The sequence below is a fragment of the Anser anser genome (assembly GCF_964211835.1).
Source record: "Anser anser genome assembly, chromosome: 12".
In the NCBI taxonomy this organism is placed as follows: Eukaryota; Metazoa; Chordata; class Aves; order Anseriformes; family Anatidae; genus Anser; species Anser anser.
Window position 1 is genome coordinate 20,075,263 of NC_139733.1, and position 19,341 is coordinate 20,094,603.

The 19,341-nt window shown below is 41.3% G+C and overlaps 1 protein-coding gene across 3 annotated transcripts in view; it reads left to right on the forward strand.

Annotated features, from left to right (window-relative positions):
• The window catches only part of PPP4R2 (protein phosphatase 4 regulatory subunit 2), a 28,675-nt gene that overhangs the window by 6,134 nt on the left and 3,200 nt on the right, over positions 1-19,341 (forward strand). For all 3 annotated transcript variants that reach the window (XM_083795096.1, XM_083795097.1, XM_083795095.1), the window contains exons 3-7: positions 11,775-11,945; positions 16,826-16,919; positions 18,339-18,376; positions 18,626-18,700; positions 19,106-19,249. In XM_083795096.1, the coding sequence (XP_083651222.1) occupies positions 11,775-11,945; positions 16,826-16,919; positions 18,339-18,376; positions 18,626-18,700; positions 19,106-19,249 (522 nt within the window). The remainder of the gene's footprint in view (positions 1-11,774; positions 11,946-16,825; positions 16,920-18,338; positions 18,377-18,625; positions 18,701-19,105; positions 19,250-19,341) is intronic.

Sequence of the window (19,341 nt, forward strand, 5' to 3'; positions counted from 1 at the left end):
GTCGTCTGCTGAAGAGGTTTGAGTGGAGATGGTAGCAGGGAGTGCACACGGGAATAAATTCCTGCTCTCAGCTTCAGTGTTTTAGGGATGTGTTCTGACCTTCTGCGCAGTAATTTGTTACAAGCATGTAAATGTTTATAGCCATATTTCTTTTAGCTTATTTAACATGCTGAAATGTAAGTCTGTTTTTTCTGTGAAGAATGTCGTTGGGCTTTATTTGACTCTCAGTTTTGTTGCTTAACATGTGAATGATAGGGTTTTTTTTTTTAATAGTTTGGAAATCTTGCTCTGATTTGGAGGCAAATCATTATCTAGAAATCTTTAGAAGTAGTGGGGGAGTGTAATTCCTTATGAACTTTTAAAAATGAAATAAGGCGATTCTCAGTTTGCTGCCATAATAAACAAGCTAGTGTGTTCTGAAAGGAGCCTGTGTGCCTTTGTTAGCATAGGCCTCTTCCATTTCCACGGTCATCAGTGAAGTGATAGAGGTGTGAGTAAACTTCCTTGTGTTGCTTCCTGCTGTTATTCCCCACCAACTCCCACGCCACTCACACCGCGTTTTCTGCCTCGGAACCCACTCGTGCCCCCAACGGACTGGAAACCCAGTTGAAAAGCCTGCTGGTTTACCTTCAGGGACTGCGTGCTGCTGTTCTAATTTAAATGCTGCCACTCCTTATCTGTTGGGAGTGGGGTTTGTGGTGCAAAGGTCAGACTCCCAGTGTCAGATTCGCATAATGAACTGATCCTAACAAATTTAGTCTCTCTATGAACTAGACGTGAAAGGAGGAACGGAAGGCGAGATCCTGATGGTGCTGACTTTTTGCAGTGGCTGGGCTGTTGTAACTGCAGATGTAGCTACGCGCATGCAGGTTTTCCTTGGTGCATACGTCGTCGTGTGCTTAGCAGCAGGCGTTGTGCAGGCAGTTCGCTGCTGCTTTGCACAGGAAGCCACCCCGCCGTTATTCTGCACCACTTAGCGTAGCTGCATGTGCTTTTGACCATCGCCTTTAATTTTCTTCTGTTGTCCTTCTACTCAAGCTCAGTTCCACACTCCTTATTCCTCTATCAGTTCTTACCCTTACCTCTTAGTGCTATTTCATCACATCTGCGCTGCCTCAGTTTTATCTCTGTCTTCCAGCGGGCCTCAAGTCGACCGTTCTGTGGTGGCATTGCTCGTTGTTATTTAATGTAAGCACTTCCCCAGGCCACTGGGTGTTGTCCTACTCCATATTACATTTTACAGAAGCAAGGATGTTTATTTCTGCTTTGGTCCTGTAACCGATGAGCCTTGTTCTTCCTGCAGGTTTTGGGAAGGTTCCTTCCGGATGGCACCCGCTGGGAGGGAGCAAGGTGATGGAGCCTGCAGGAGGGAGGGTGCAGAGGAGTCGGGTCGGCCCAGTGCTGTGGTGGTTTATCTGGTTTGTGCCGAAACGGGGCTGATACTGCTTTTCTGCAAAGCTGATGTGTCTGGCAGGTCTCACAGGTTCAGAACTAATGGTGCCTGAAGACAGCTACAAGATTTCAGTGGTAGCCGAGGTGCAGGAGCAGTAGAGCAGCACCCTGGTACGATGGCTGCACCTGGCGAGGCTTTGTGCTTAGAAGTGGTAAAGCAGCACTGTGGTGGTGCAGAAACACCTGATGGCTGTTTACCAGGCCAGACGGAGATGGCGTATGCTGGCTCAGCCTAGGCTTGGTGTGTGGGAGCCAAAGTGCGTTGCGTAGAAGTCGTTTGGGTGTCTCGTTCCTGGTTTTGGAAGGAATTAGTACCGGAAGCACAACTCACTCACACTACTCCCAGGCCTGAGTGAGGTCTGTGTTTTTGTGGGGTGAAGCACGACCTGACGAGCACTGCGCTACAGCGCAAAGTAGGTTCAGATCCAAAAGTGGTTGTACAGGGCGCCTTTCTTTTATCTGTTTTCCAAGCTTTAGTGCTCAATACAGTACAATTTTGATAGTAGTATCTCAGTGGGATCTGCTGCTCTTGTGAGCAGTAACCTGTGGATCTCTACACGCCGGTCATTTAAAAGTTACACTTACTGCGTGAGTTACAGAATGTTTTATTTGTTCATTCTATGCAAACTGGTGAAACTGGGACAATTTCAGTGCCCTGTATTACCAGATATGTGGAATTTAGTTTGTATGTGGAAGGGGTGATGTTTATGTGATTATCCAAACATTGAAGTTACGTTACTCAGAATGATGTTACTTAGGAGGCAGCTTCTACAGAGATAGTAATTTTAGGTGCAAATTCAGGAAGACATTAAAGTACACTTTGGTTGTTGCATAATAGTTTGCTTAAATTTCACTCCTGGCCTTCTGCTAAACAAGTTTATTGAGAAAGTGCAGTCTCTCTTATGTTTCTGTACTCCCTGCGTCAGCTCTAGACTACTGTCAGTGTATTGTGCCTTTGCCTGGTGGATCATTTTCTTGCAGAATATCTACTGTATGGGATGCACTCTGAATTAGGCTCTGGAATTCCTGCAGAATCTCGATGATACAATGCCCAGCATCACTTTCAGAGCGTGCCTTAGTGAATGTTAATCTTCAGTGAAATTTTATTTGAAATAGAAATGAGTAAAAGCAAGGAACAATGCAAAGAATTGTTAGCGTTGACATAATTAGGGTTGTCTAAATTTAAACAGAATGTCCAGTCGTGTTAAAGGCAGCTCTGAGCACCGCGTAAGCGGTTCTCGGGGGGCGTTTTGACGCACACGGACAAAGCCTGGCTGCTGCTGCCGCTCTGCTCAGCCAGCGCTGCTCACATGCAGCCTCGGTTACCTGTGGAAAGCAGCTGAATGTCGGTGTTCTTGGGCTGCGTGGGACTGGCACTTGCGAGAGGGAGAAGTCAGATACGCCCCTACCGCCAGCTTCTGTGCTAGTGCCTTGGTGTTCACAGTCCTAAGGTTGGTGTGATTGTCCCTCGCTTGAAGGTTAAAGAATAACAACGAAAGTTCAAAACGTGGTCACTGAAATCATGCCTTTTTGAAGTAATTATTCCTGGGGTAGTTTGTTGTAGTAATAACAGAGTCCAAGTCTTGAAAAAAAAGTAACTAAGCCATAAATATGTTAATATACAGTCAGCGTTGCTTAGATGGCAGGACTTTGCTGGTTTTTGATGCTCATCCGAAAGTCTGCATGCAGAAGGCTTGCAGCACTGTGTAGTTGGTGTGTACTTTATAGGAACTTCGATATCCAAGGTAACTGTTCTACTTGTAATAAAACTTGAGATTTATAATAAATTTTTTTTGAATATGTGCGTAACTGAAATTACACGAAGGAGAAATCAAAGTAAGGTAAGAATTTACACAGTGCAGAAGCCCAGTACGTGGAATATTTTAGTAAACGTATCGGTTTATTCCTATCAGCCAAAGAATACTTAAATTTTCAAGTGAAAGAGGGAAATGTAATGGAAATATCATCTACTTTTACTTTTATCTTCATAGATAAGCCACTGCCTGTGGTTGTGGAAGTTTTGGAGTACGTGTGTACGCACTGCTTTCAACTCTGCTCTAAGGAATTTATTTCCCAAATGAAGAAGAATCAATCACATTTTTGTCCTCTTGTTCCGTGGTCAGGTTTTGCCTTTAAATAAAAGAAAATAAAAGGTTTTGTTTGTGTTTAGATAACTATATTACGAAATATACTTTCCTGAGACGTTCAGTCAGTTCAGAGTCTTTCTGTTCTGCACAGCAGCTGTATTCTGTTGGAGTCAGTTGAATATTTATCAGGAGAGATCAGAATTAGTCCCTTGATGATTACAGATAGTAGTTTAATGCCTTTCTCAGCTGTCTGTTTCCATAGCTAAGTTTTAGTCTTTGTTGTTCCTGGCAATAATAGTGGTAATTTGCAAGTAGTGGAGAGGTGGGCACTCACCACCACAGCAGATGCACCTCTAATGTATTCCCGTTTCTGTGGTTCTGGAGTGAGCTTGTCCTGCTCACCAAGAAAGAAAGCAAGGACTTGATTTAGGCTGACAGCAGTGAGTGAATGGAAACGGAACAATACCTTTTGTGCTTGTGGGAAATACCAGTTTTTCCTCTTTTGAGCTCTTCAGTATTTTTTTTTTTCCTTTAAAATGAAAGGTAAAATGAGGTCAAACGCTACTGAAGATAACGTGAGAGCATTTTAATTTTACATGAGTTAGGAGGTGAGGGTGCTGGCCGGACACTCCCCCAGGAAGAGCGTTTGCCAGCATGTTTTCCTAACAGCAGTGTGCAACAAAGCACGATGTTCAGGTAAATTCACAGGGCCCTATCACCTACAGTTTAAAACCTACCGCTCATTCAGGAACACCGAAAAATAACCTAGCACTTTGGGAACTGCCTTGTTCCTTCTGCTCACGGTGTTTCTGTTTTGGTGCACGTGTCCTCAAGGCTGTGGGACAGCACGCCATCAAGTTTGCTGGTGGCACAGGGAATTTGAACTGGGTACGTGATTGCTGGGTGCACTTCATTTTCTGTGCCTTTTTGGCTTATCAGATAGTTTCCTAGACCGGAATAGGAAAGGAATTAACTTGTCTTGGATGAGAATTTAATTTTACTTCTGACAGCACGGGAAGATTATTGTGTTCTGCAGGGTATCTTCATCTATGAGCTCTGGAGCAAAGCATAAAAGAAGAGAAAATTATTGAAGTTGGCAAGTTATTTCACTTCAGAAAACACCTGTTTCCTACTAGCAAATCCCTGTGGGAATGTAATCTAAATCAACAATAATTGGGGGAAGCTAATATGAGAGATATGTCTCTTGTTAGAAGTTAAGAGAAGTCCTCTGAGGTTGTCTGACGGTTCTTTCATTCTGTAGCTTGGGGACTTTATGCTGAAATCAGTTTAGCTGAACATGATGGGTTTGAGTGCATCCTAAATACACCATATTTAGGATGCCAATAATAGAAGAAGGGAGGAGAGGGAAGTGCTCCTTGCTTTTGCCTGATACTAGGTTGTGATGTTTCTTCATGGCCTGTTCAGTTAACAGAATCAGTAGTGGATCTGCTTTGCTTTTCCTACTCATATTATGTACTTTCTGGTATATAGCATCTCTCCAAAACAGATGGCATCCTCTTAAAATTTAAACCAAGTGAATTTGTAATGAACTTCAACACTGTGAAATGTGAGGACAGCCATCCCACCGGGACTCTTAATGTTTTAAGTACATAGTTAAGTCTCTAGAAGCTTAACATCCCTCCAATATAATGTTGTTCTTAATTACACCTATAATCTGTGAAACAATTCCAGAAAGGTTTATGAAATAATTGCAGTACCTTCATTCTGGGGGTAGCCCTATTTCAGGCATACTGAGTTCTTCCTCCTGCTCTTCTAGTTAATTTTAGGTGTTGTCCTGACTTACCTTCCATGGGTCTTACAGATATCTGTGACTTAAAATCCTGTAGAGCTTAGATAAAGTGTGTATTAAATCTGATGCTTTAAAACAGGTGCGTAAACAGGAGATGAGTAACTTTCTGCAGTTTTCGTAGGCACTTCTGGGAGCTCGCGCTCCAATCTCCATGTAATATCCAAGGCATGAAGCACCGCTAGGGATCCTCGTGTTGTAGCAAAGCAGTGCAGTACTAAATACACGAGGAAAAAACTACTATCGTGCGTTGGACATGGACAGGTTTTCCTGGAAGCGGCAGGGAGAGCTTTGTGTGCCTGAAAGAGGCAGGGGCAGTGCAGGTGCAGCTGCCCTCCTTGGCATGGTCTGTTCCCTGTCAGTCCGTGCGTGTTTGTCAGCCTCCGCACTGCCAGGCTCCTGCCTCTCCCTTTCAGTTTCCCCAGCAGCCTTTCAGATTTACTTGCTACTTGCTTTTCTGCATTTGTCAAATCTTGCCTGAACAACTCTGCTGAACGTTTCAGTCTTCCTGCTCTTTTTGTTGAAATTTCAAGTCTCCTGAAGTGCATGTGCCAGAGGGCAGCAGAATCGATGACAAAAGCTTGTCCAGCGGTAGGAAGCAAATAGCAGCTCATTCTCTCACCCGCAAAACCTATCTTAATGGTGCAGGGTATTGACAGGTGGTTCTCCTGTCTCGCAGTAAGCAGGGCAGTACGGGAGAAGGCTGCTTTCTCAGTTTGATCAGTACAAATACCTTAAGTACGCAGGAGGTGAGGGAATCGGGGGAAGTCTTTCTGCATTTTGACTGCTTCCCTTTCCCCGTTCCCAGAGAGTGGTGGGAGTGATAGGATTAGATTATTTCCGTGTAAAATGCAATTTTGTTTTTGCTGTGCATGTTTGGAAGGATGAGTTCTGCACAAATCATGTTAGCAGAGAAGCAATCTTATCTTGCAAGGAACTTTGTGCTAGTAATTCTTTTAAATCAAGGCCCAGCATCGGATTACTTGAGCTGCTTTCTGTCTAAGGTCACCTCTGTCCCTTGTGCTATTTATCAAATAGGTTTGGTGGATTTCTAAAGCTGCGTGATGTTGCTTGGCAAACTTGTGTTGCTCTGTAGTAACGGGTTACTTCCAGCAGATAATCACGTAGTTTAAGGCCAGGTGTGAAATAGCTTGCTTTTATTAGAGAAATGCTATTTGGGGTTGTGTTCTCCCTCGTTTAAGATCTGGTGCTGCGAAGTTGTGTCTTTCTGTAATTCTTCCTTCTCCATGCAATGAACATCTTCTGCTGCCTCATCAACTTGCAGTGAACAAGTATGTAATTGTCCTCCTAACTGTAGGGTTGGCTTATGCTCCTTTGTGGCTTTCTTCATGGCGCTTAAACTTCTTATCTTCACATACTTCTGTCCGTATCCAGGGGCTGGCTGTGTTTGCAGGGGTATGGGGAGTGGATTTTTTAAGTATATTTTTTTTATTTCATGTGTCTCTTTTTGCCTGTCATTTCATTTCACCTCTGTGTGCTCATTTCATGTCTTCTGTATTTGATCTTTCTCTCCCCCACTGATTTTTAGCCTTTTCTCATGCTTCCTCTCGAGTCACACACAAATATTCTCAAATGTTGCTTCTGTTTTTCGTATTATTGCCTGTCGGATCAGTTGCTGCCTACTTCCCTGTTTAATTTCTGTGAAACACAGCTGAGTAGCTTCAAACACAGAAGTCTTTTCCATCCACATTTCTGTTATCTTTCTAATGTAAACTGCAAGGTCTGGGGCTCCGTAATGGTACAATATTACGGTGTTAAACGTCTGGTAACACCTCGTAGTGTAATTACCAGCAAACCTAGGACAGAGTATCGGGTATTTAAGAGATTCACAAGGACAAACTAAACTGTTGCACTGAGTTAATTTCTATGCTTTCATCTGTGACCTGACTATTACACTTTTTTTTTTAAAACTTAAAATTTTTGAGTATATAATGTCAGCATTTGCTTCCCTCCTGGGAGGGTTTGAGATGCGTGGCCCTGCTGTGATGCGGGTACGGTACAAGCCGTAGTTCTGGAAGCAGCCTGGGATTGCTTCCTCTCGGCCGCTCACTCCTGCTTATGGTGGCTTCTTTCCTGGCTATGCGTTTTGTTTAATAAAATCACTTTCCTTTTTTCCCCTCTTATTTTCTATGTGTCAGAGCAAAACCTTTCGGCTGACGTAAGGGAAGGCTGGTGCAGGAGCGGGTGGGAGGGAAGCAGGAGGATTCTTCCTTTGAGCAGAAATGCCAGTTCACAATGATTTAGAGTACCTGTGAAGTTCCAGGCTCATTAGCCTAGGGGAGCTGTCTTTGTACAGATATAATCACACCGGATGACCCAGATATTGTAGCGAAGGGTGCTTTAGATGTACATAAGATGAATATATCTTAAAAGTTGTTCGTTCTCTACAACGCAAATAAGCTGTACCAAAGCATCTTAGGATAAGCCAGTTTTTTGAAGTATTCCTCCTGAAGGTGTTTCTACAGATCCTTCAGTGCTCACGGGGATTTTTGTGTTTGTGAGTTGCTGTAAAAGCTCTCAGAAGAGTTGGTAGCACAAAATCACAGGTTAGTGGACAGAAAAAACATGGTTTAGAAGGCTGGGTGTGCATTTAGCAAAGGCTGTTTCTGTACAATGCTGAGTGGGAAGAACAAGTTTTTTATAAACAAGTCTGCTCAGAAGAATGCATGAATAGTATTTCTGCCATGGAATTCCTTCAGTTTGCTTTCTTGACAGAGCTTAAATTGTTTGCCAGTTATTTTCCAGTGTATAAAGCTTAACGAGGTTGTACATAAAGCTCTATGGAAGTTTTTCACTTCCATTTGGCCATTAACTCCAGAAGGCATTTAGCAAACTTTGCTCATTTTTAGTGTCTCCCATTTTAACAAAGCAGCTATAATAGACTTCTTGTGCACTAATGCCAGAGTTATTCTCAGGGAGCACGGGAAACGTGGAATATATATTCTTTTTTCCTTGAAAACAGATATTCCCTCTTTATCTCTTCTCATTACCGTTGTCTGGCTAAGTGCCTAGTCTTTCAGCATGTGCTGATAACTTAAAATACCCAGAGGTGTAGCTATAGATTGCTTTGCAAAGTGCTAGGATAAGCCATTTGTGATCTTCACCGTTGTGTTGTATTAGGTAACAGACTTCTACCCATCACTTGTGGACCAGTTGTTTTCCTCCATGTGTGAGCTGCAGGTGAGTTTCAGGAGGTTAGGAGCAGCTGGCACCGACTTCTGCTTGTCAGTTTCATAGACCGGGGAAGCAGGAAAGCTGACTTTTCTCCTCTGACACTCATTTTCGATCACTTTCACGGAAATAAATAGGTGGTAGGAAAAAAAACCTTACTGCCTGTGCAGAGATGGTATTTTTGTCAAAAGGAAGTTCATTATTCTAACAATTTCTTTCTTCAGATGCACAGCCAGGCATTCTCGAGTTTTATAGTTGGAGGAGAATTTTTCATAAACAATTACAAAACCCAAAACACCTGGGTTCGAGCTCCCTTGCCTTTAAAGTATTTTCTTCCTCCTGTAAGAGCAGTGCGTAGTGCTGACCCCTTCCTAGCGGCCTGGCAGACGCAATGTTAGGCTGGATGAGGTAAGAAAGGGGGGAAAGGGGCTGCTGCTGACTGAGTTCTGGACATTGCTTGTCCTAGGATAAGGATAGAAGAGCAGAGCCTAAAAGAAACCAATGACCTGCACTGCATCCCTCAGGAACCATCTTCCTACCTTCCAGGAATGCAGTGTGCTGCCCCTGCAGGACTGGATTCTGTCTGTGCAGTTGAAGGCTCTGGAGCTCTGTTATTTGTGGTGTGGATGGTACTTCCTACACTGAGTGGGCAGAGCTCCCCTGTAACTTGCTGGTGCTGGGATAAAAACGCTCATCGGAAACCAGTTGCATAGACTGAAAGTGCGTCGAGATGATTTTCGGTGGGAGCTTGTTTCGGTGTCCGTGGGACCATCCTGGGGTTCCCTGAAAGTCCAAGGTGCAACCCTGAGCTCAGGAGGCGATGCTCCAGGAGCAAGGGGGAGTTCGGGGCCTGCAGAGCAGTGCGTTACATTGCTCTTGCCTTGTGATCACAGCAGCAGCCGCGGTTTGTGCCACTGGATTTAACCAGCTAGCTCTCCTGCTGCTAGCAGCACAGCCGCGGCGGCGTGGAATTCAGCAGCGTTGAAGAAAACCCTGTTTGAGGAGGCTGAGTACGTGGCTGCTGCGAGTCCGCCCGGAGCTTCTGCCGCTGTGGCTGCCCTGCTTCTACCCACAGCTCATTTGATCGATGGAAAGTTGGGGTTGCAACGGCTGGGGCAGCTGTGGGCACGCTGTGACTGCCGGGTGAGCTGATCCTTAACCCGTGCTGCTCCTGGCTGTAAGCTGGGCCATGTCACCTCATCGGCTGGCGTTTATCATTTATTTGTTTGGTCTGAAATACAGGACAAAAAATGCTTTTTTAGGTCAGTGTTGCAACATTCAAATCACAGCGCATTGCAGCTGCGGGTTCTTAGCCAATCTATGTAATAGAAGAAATACTAATTAAAATACTTGAATTTAGAAAAAATAACGTTTTTCTAGGCTTCTGTAAAGGGGTAAAAGGTTGCTTTGTTTTCATAGAGCTTCAGCACTGGGAAGAGGAGGTGGTGGATAGTGCCTGCAGGCAGTGGATTCACATTTAAAACATATTTGCTGTTTTGTGTTGGGTTATTTCAGCAACACGATACTGATGGGTTAATCATCTATGGAAAGAGGTGTTACTATTCAGCAAGAAATAAATAAAAATAAAGTGCGGCTTAAGTTGAAACTGAAAAAAATATCTAAACAGGCTCATCAGAAGCTTTAGCAGAATAGTGGAATCCCTTTTCATGAGGCAAGTAAAACTGGGGTGCTCTGCAGGAAGTAATCCTTCCTTGGTGTGAGGTTATTGACGGGTTTGTTCTGCCTGTGCTTTGTGATGTGCCTAGGTATTAAATGTGTGCTTTGTTGTGAAAGCTTTGGTCTCACGGCGGTAGCACGGCGTAGTTGGAGAGCTTTCTCATTTCAGCTTTGCAGGAGTCGTGTCTCATACTGTACGTTAGAAATGTTACTGTATTTTGTATTTTTCTCTGTAATGCTAATTGGAGCAATAATCCCATGAGAACCAGTGGTTCTGTTTAATCTGTCCAGGACATTCCCTTTTGGGACCTTATTTCCTTCTATTTTGCGTTCTGGTTTTATAGTTTGCCTCCAAGTCCTGCGTTCCCCTCTGCAGCAAAGGGCTTAATGATTTCCTGGAAGGAGAAGGAAGGTTTGCCTTTCCTCTCCAGATTTTCTTCCCCCGTTCTTGCCAATGTATTGCTCCTAATGAAAGACCAAGGCTTTGTCTTTCCACCTCTAGACAAATCAGAGCTAAATTTTCCCGTTTTCATCTTGTGAGCAAGGGGAAGATTCAGGTGGAGGTAACAGGGCGCTGTTGTGAAAGCAGCCTGCTGCGACTTCGCTGGATTCCCGCAGATGCAGTGCCCGTGTGGTCGGAGCCTGTTGGTTTCAGATCCCACATGCTGCGGATAAATGCCATCCGGTAGCTGCGAGAGCTCCTGCGTTGCGTCAGCGCGGACGGACTACAATTGGTAGTGACTGAAGGAAGTGAGTTGTTTGCAGGTTGCTCCCTGCGCTGCTGAGATGTGCGTCAGTGGGAGGAAGCCCAGAGTCACTTCGGGGGCTGCTGCGGGCTGGTCGGTGCAGGAGGGGCTCCGATATCCATTGTATGCTGCTTAGGAAACCTGTTTTCTTGCAAATTTCATTGTATAGAATTCTATAAATGGCAAAACTGGAAGTTGTAAGGCAGAAGGTAATCGATATTTTTAGATTACTTACTGCTGTGGCCGTGTTTTTCAGAATTTCAGAATTGTTTTGCTCAAATATTCATCAGGTGCTAACTGTGATACAAAATGTATTTGCCTTTCTGAGAACAAGAGGTCCCATGAAGTGCTTTGGAGGTGTGTGGATACCCAACAGTTAATTACAAAAGGCCCAAACCAGAAGGGCATTATAACAGAAGACAGACAATGCTGTGTGGTTTCCAGACTTGAAACGTCTTTTTTTTCTTCTGTAACCTCAGTGAGAAGTTCAGGCTGCGTGTAGGCTCTCTGGTAATGTGACGTGCATACATCCTGTGCAATTTTAGGTTGGAATTATAATGGTTTGTGAAGGAACAGGCTTATCCTGTTACCTTGTTAATGGCAATTAACTCGTATAATAATGTTTTACTGTAATTATTTAAATAGTTATCGTGCTTTAAATTCAGAAAGAAAAATAATACTTCCTTAGTTGCTGCATTTATCTTAGGATTGGCATACCAGCCCGAATTTTGTTTTTACAATCATAAAATTACACTGTTTTTCTGTGGTTTTGGGGCTGACTTGTGTATCTCTTATTTCTTGTGTCCTATGCAGGGTTCAGTGGTCTCAATTTAAAGGTTATTTTATTTTCAAACTGGAGAAAGTAATGGATGATTTCAGAACCTCAGCTCCTGAGCCAAGAGGGCCCCCCAACCCAAACGTGGAGTATATTCCCTTCGAAGAGATGAAAGAAAGAATCCTGAAAATTGTCACTGGATTTAATGGGTATGTAACATTTGTTGCCTAAAATCAGGATAAGAGAAATACTCAGTTTTTAACCTTAGTAATCTGCTTGGTGACCGTTTATTCTACTTCCTTAAATCGATGAGCAGAAACAAATTTATACCTTGGAAATGTATTGCAGCAGTTTCAGAAGTTTCTCTTAATATACTTAATAATATATACATATATATAAGAATAATTTGCAATATAATATTTGAATGAAAATACTGATGTCTTGTGACATGTCAGTCATCTCAGTTTTTTCAGTACGTAGGTAGGTTTGTATTAATACCCTTCAATGAAGCACGGTAGCGTTACCAGCACGTAACAGGTAAAATAGCCATTAAAGTCAGATTTCTTTCAATGTATTTTGAAATACCTAGCTGAAAGAACTCTTTAGGTGTTCAGTTCTTAATAGCTCTGTGGCAGTTCAGTAGGCTTTGAACAGCTAATGCTGTGGTAGACACGGTGTGACAAGGAGGCGAAGTGAACCTGGTTTTGAAGTGTTAAATTCTGCTGGTTTCAGACTGATAGTTCAGGTGATGCTAGTCGAGAGATGTGTGATATTCAATCTGTTGCTGACTGTGTCTTAAGTGTGTACCCTTTGTTGGTTTTGTAATTCTGGAAGTTTTGTTTCATTTTAAATAAAGCTCCTGATTTATTTTTTTGTCAAGGGTGTCTTTTATTTGCTGTATTGTTTTAATGGCCTGTATAGTTATTTTTCTTGTTTCTAAACTGCATTACGTACTTACATAAGCTGAGTCATTCTGTTCGAGTCTCGATATTTGCTTATGAGAGACTTATTCAGCCTTTTTCTCAGCTTGTCAGTAAATGGGCATACTGTAAGGCTTAGCTCCCTGTCACTTCCTGATTTCAGTTTTGGAGGTACTGCTGACATGTCCATAGCATGTTATTTTGATGTTAGCTTAATAATTTTTACTGTCATTGTTCCATGCAATGTTACATACATACAATGTAAGTGTCTTTTATAAGTCAGGCCTGGTTCCCTTTAAAAAAATAAAAAAGCTTCAGATTGCTCTTACATAAGACAATCCTAAGAATGTAAAATTCAGTGTGTTCTCTGCTGCCCAATATTTATACCAGGCTGCTTCATGGGAGGAATTTAAAAATAAACCTGTCCTTTATGCCAGTCTGTCTCTCTCCTACCTCCGCCAGCTTTTTGTTAATGCTTTGCTGCCCCAAAAATCTGTAATGTTCTCACGTTGAGACAGCTAATGAATGGGCTGCTGTTATCTGCTGTTTTTCCGAAGAACACTAAATAAACCTGTGGGTGACCCAAGCGTGCAGCTCTGCTGTTCTCAGCTGGTGCTGAGCGCTTGAAAAGTGTGCCACTTCCTCGTTCTTTCAGCTGAACCACCTGGTCTTTGAGGGAGCAAGCTGCGTACATCAGCTACCTGTAAGAAAGTCATAAATAAGGATGTTCCAGAGTCTGGGGTTGTAGAATAGTCCATTAGTAAACACCACAGCTCCTACAGGGAGGATATGAATGTGAAAGTTGAATCCCATGGAGAAGTGTCCTATGGGTCTTCCTAGGTGAAGTGACTTTTAAAGAAAGCTCAGACTGGCTGTTGTAGCCTTACTGTGTCTTACCGTACTTTGCGTAATGTGCTTCTAGAGCCAGGTTCTTGTGCTAGGCTTTAGAATTGCTTTGGAGTAGGAGGGTCTTGAAAGACGTGCTCTTCTCTTTATCTTTTGCTCCTGAAGCAGAAAGTTCCAAGGTAGGTTACCCGAGATCTCAGGTGACAGAGGAGTCTTCACAGCACCAAAAAAAAATAAAAAAATACGTATTTATAACTATAATCCAAATGCTCAGTTAAATGCTTTGCGTTCTGGCTTGTTCATTCTGCTTTCTGTGTTTCCTCAGTATCACATTTAAAATTCATGGTATGTCCAATAATCGCTCTTCATTTTGAACAGGACTTAACCTTTTAGTTATAACAACTGGGTTTAGAAGGGTCTTAAACTTAAGGCGATCCATGCCTTTCCTTTTAATTTCCCCTGTTACTTTTTGACTGCTGTCTACATGAAGAATTTTTGGGTTGACATTCATTCTGAACAATAGCACTAGGAAGTGCAATTCCGAATGTCTTTGTGGGGAATTTTAGGCGGTTACCTTAGGAAGGCAGATAAGGACTGACTGTCACGCAGTTCGTGTGCTGCACTAGCCGTCTTCCTAAGCATTTGGAAAGATCAGTTCTCATTGCCCACAAGCTTTCACGTTGGTGTTTACATACGGATTTGCACCGATTTCGGTTACTTTTATTTTAACATCATATTGTTAAACTTTTTAAAATTTGTAGTTACGTGAAAGAGTTTATAATTAACCAGAGGTGAAGTTAACTTTGGTTGGGTTTTGCAAACTAAAGCACATACAAATGTTGAACAAATGATATGCAGAGGAGGTGATACCGTGACACTTGGTGCCATCTACTGCTCAGTAAACAAAGTTCAGTTTACTATGGAAAATTTTGGAGGAAAACTGGTTTTAACTTCTGTTTAAACATTTTTGAACTGAGAGTAAAATAGGAGTGCGACTTCAGGCTACGCATTTTCTTGAGTATTTCTCAAGTAACCAGAACTCTGTTGGCGCACAAAACTACTTCGTGTCCTTGTCTTTGTTCTCCAAGTGCCCACTTAGATGCAGCTAAATAGGAATTAGCCTGGGAATGATTCTTCAGAATGTTTCATACATTTGGTTGATGAAAAATAATTTAAAATTACGTGTATTGTTGTTTCTCTGAAATAATTTGATTTTGCATGGACATTTTAGTCTGTTACAACTTTACAAAGAGATTGTAATTAGGGACTTTTAAACCCCAAAGTGAAATAGCCATGGATGAGAAACAGTAGTTACAACTAGTGCTGTGCCTACGGGGAGAGGTTAACAGATCAGGTAAATTCTTCTGTGTGACCGAGTCACAGAGGTGGGAAGTTGGTGAAAAGAAGCTGAGCATTGTGAAGAACTTGGGTGTCAGAAGGATTGCTAGCTGACCAAACGCTGCTAAAGAGCAGCAATATGTGATGAACAGTAAGGCAGCTTTAGTGAAATTCAGAATGAGAGAAGCATTGTCAAGCCCAAGAGCTTTCATGTAATAGACTGAATGAAAAAGAACATTTGTTCCTAGCTTGTTCTTATCAAACTTTGGGGTTGGGAAAGAGATAATTCTGGGTCAGATAGGGAGGTGAGGCGTATTTTGCCTGTGTGCCAAAACATTAAATTTCTGCCATTTGTTTTACTTGCTTTTAAGCAATCGTGTCAAAACAAATGCTTTAGAAATCGCCCTCTTTTAGCATTACTTTTTGCAAATATTGAACGTATTTAATGCTTTGTCAGCTGTATTCTAACTCGCCGCAGCTGACTGATGGAAATTAACCTGACCGTCTTCCTATTCCTAGAAGTCAAGTACAGATAAGCTGGTATGGTGTAATTCAGGCTGAGCGCAAGGCATTAACTCCTTGGCAGGGTAAACGTGATAGGCAGTCTGTGGTTTTTTTTCGGTGGCAGCGTTTGAGCTAGGGCTGAGGGTGGTTGTACGGTAGCGTATATCCTTTCCGTTTTCAAGTTGAGGGTTGTAACTTCCTCAGTGACATACCGCACAGTGCTGGAAAACACGATTAGATTGTTGATGCTTGGTCACTCTATTTCTGCTCGCTGCTTGCGCTGAAGTGAATTGTCACGTAGTGTGAGTAAGCACAGGGTGCTGACGTCTTTGCTGACCCGGTGGTAGATCTGCGCATCTTTAAAACGTGGCTTTTTAGCTTTTAGGTACTGTGTTAGCTAATGAAATAGGCTAAAGATACTGTGTACCAAGGTCCTTAGAAAATAATAAAAGTTAAATTAAAAAAAATAATAATCCAGCGTAGTGCTGTATATGTATGCAAATGTGTATTGATAATGCTCTGGATTTGGTGTGTCAGTCATATCCTCAATCAAGAACTGGTTCTTAAGTATCATTGTATCAAATATTCTTTTAGGTGTATTTTTGAAATGTTAATGGCTTCAATTTCAAATAGTCAACTGTAAAAATATGTAAATGTTCATTATTTTATTGAATCAACCTGAAGTATTTCATTATTTTGTCAAAAGTCATAGAAATGTGTTACATTGTGACATTGTACATGAATTTTCAGTGAAAGTGTATGACAACTCAGGTAACTGATCGACGTATGTAAAATATCGCTTTCTTGAAAGGTCAGTTTCTCATTTAAGTAGGATGAAACCGAGTGCAAAATTGTCAGAAAACAGTGTGAATGTGATGCTATGGATCTGTGTAACATCTGAGTTTAATAATGATTTTACCAAGGTGTTCCATGATAGATAAGTACTGTCCAGGTGTGGCAAAATACAGTGTGTGTAACAGCTAAAGTTAGTAATTCCACCATTTAATGCTTTTTCTGTAAATGTATTTTGTAAAACATGAAATAAACTATGAGTTGAGATTTTTTTTTAGATCTAGCGTGTATGACTCAAATTTGTTTTGGATCACTTCCCATTTCTGTTCTATTCGAGTTATCTAATAAATGCAGTCTTAAACTATTTTACTGTTGATGATCTGGTTTCTGAATTTAAATACCGCTTTCCCTTTCATCATTTTAGTGGATTGAGTTGCGGGATGATGCGTTTAGGATGCTACTTAAGAGTTGTCATGGTGAGCACAAAAGACAGTGCCTTATCTCAGTGTGTGAAATAAGGGAAATAAATAAGGCTTTGAGTTACTACCCTATATTGCTAATAACAACAGATTTCTGTACTATTTTCTTTCTGTCCTCTCAGTAAGGGGAGGAAAGCAATAAATTTTTGCTTCCTAGCAGTCATACTCATAAAAACCAAATTAAATTGTTATAAATCTATTTCATTGCAGCATCCCCTTCACTATTCAGCGACTCTGTGAGTTGCTGACAGATCCTAGGAGGAATTACACAGGAACAGACAAATTTCTAAGAGGTGTGGAAAAGGTATGTATTTTGCTGAGAACATGCAGCTCAACAGTCACCATTTAAATAACTATTTAAATAACTTTTGAATTGCTACCAAAAGTCTGTTGGTTTCATTATGGTTCACAGTCATGTAGTAGCTAATAGCTACTCTCAACTCTTGAGTTTCTTCCTTTATTTTTAATGTTGTAAGAGCAGTTTGAAAGAACTTACTTAAAACTTGAAAGTAAATTTCAGGAATGTAACTGTTGTTTCCTAATTACTGTGCAGTACTCAAACTAGTTTCTGGAGGGTATAATATCATTCGTAATACTGAGTCCTAACTAAAACTGATCAAATAATCACCTGAAATAATTTGAATTTTTTGGTTTGATGCTTCCTTCTTCTTTTGGGTTCAGATTAGATGAGGAAGAGAGGAAACCTCCCTTCCCCCCAGCGTCTTTTGTGTCAGTATTTAAATCCTCTTGTATAGAGGAATGAATCTTCATAAAAGCATACAGATGTCAGTAAATGGTGTTTACATTAGAATGCAGTTCCACATAGGATTTTCTTGATAGCAAAATTAGCTTGAGGTTCCTACTTAGGCTACTCAGTCCCTCCTCCAAAAAGTGTAACTTTTAAATGCAGCTGATTTCACTGTTACAGCACATACAGTCAGATATATTCTTGCAAGTTTAGAAAAGGAAGTCAGCAATAAAGGATGAAACAGAAATTTCACAAAGCAAAAATCAGCCAGAGTGAGATCTGTGAAACAGTACTTCAAGCTTTATGGAGATCTTCCATTAAAGTTAGTCTGGGTTAATTTAAGTCCTGCAGAAAAGGCTGCATTTATAATTTGACTAAGCATTGATAAGAAAAAAGAAACTTGGCTCCTTTTAAAGTGAGGTTTCTAGATATTAAAATGGATTTAGTTTGCAGTGCCATTCAAGAGGGAGAGGGGGCTAAGCAAAACACGTTGAATTAGTCATTATTTCTGCCCTTTTTTTTATGCAGGGGCCAAAATAATTTAGCAGATGAAATATGGCTGTGCCAAAAATAGCTAATAATGCTTGCATGCTTCTCAATATAGGACTCATACGTACAAATAGAACATTTCACAAGTTCAGGAGTTTTTCAGCATTTGAGAACATTTTGTTCTGATTTCCAAGGATGCTTCAATTAGAAATTACAAACACTTGGGCCTGGGGTTTAGTGTGGTTGTCTTGTTTTGACCCACTTAGAAAATACTGGCTTTCAATGTAATTGTGGTCTGATCTTGTTGAAGGGAAGCCAGGATGGTTTTTGTGTTTTCAATGTGTTGATACCTCTAAAGAAAATTTATCTGAAAGCTACTTCAGCAGATATGACCAATATCCTGTAACCCTTCAAGTTGTGGACTGTTGTCAGGTGCCCAGGTTTCTGTTTCTGAACTCTTAATACATGTGTTTTTGTGTATTACAGAATGTCATGGTTGTCAGCTGTGTATATCCATCTTCAGAGTAAGTAAAATCTTCAGTTTCTTGAAACTTCAGGATTGCATTAGTAGACAGGAGGACGTGTGTCTGCGTGTGTAATGTATTTTGCTTCCTGACAGTAGTTGAATCCCAAAGTACAACGTGCAGAGTTGAGTTTTCAGTATCAATAGTTAAGCCAACAGTAGTGATAGTGATCTGCAAGTAAGTGTTACGTATAGCAGTTTGGAAACATTCCTTTATTCCTAACATTCTGATTCTTACTCTCTTTATTAGGAAAAATAATTCCAATAGTTTAAACCGGATGAATGGTGTAATGTTCCCAGGAAATTCACCAGGCTACTCTGACAGGTAAGTTCAGCTTCAGGAGCTAAATTATTCAGGATAAAAGCAAGGTTGTTATGGAAATAGCTGGCTCAGATCCCTTATCTTTGCCTATTCTGATCCTGAATAGGTAGCCTCAAAAATGGGATATGATATGGAATACGGGTGAGGGAGAGAAGAGGAGTCATCGGGATACGTCATGTTCTTTTTTAACATTTTTTGTGACCTCGTTTAGAATTTTCTTTAAAGTTTTGGTGATACTGGTTCCATTGGAGGCAAAGAATTTTATTTATTGCAAAATAGGAAGTTACACTCCCCCACCCAGTTCTTTTAAGAACTAGATTATAGCTGCTCTCTGTTAGGAACAAATTCCTTGGGGTTTATTATTATTATTGTTGTTGTTATTAATTTTATTATTATTATTTTTTAAAGATCTAATGTAAATGGCCCTGGAACTCCCAGGCCAGTAAATCGACCGAAGGTTTCTTTGTCATCTCCTATGACAACAAACGGTTTGCCAGACAGCACGGAACATAAAGAATCGAGCTTGCAGCAAACGGAAGATAAGAAACACAGGTTTGTGAGGACTAATGCATTTCAATTCTTTTTTATTCTCATGTTTTTTCACCTGCATTTGAAAAACATTTTAAAAGGGAACGGCCTTCCAA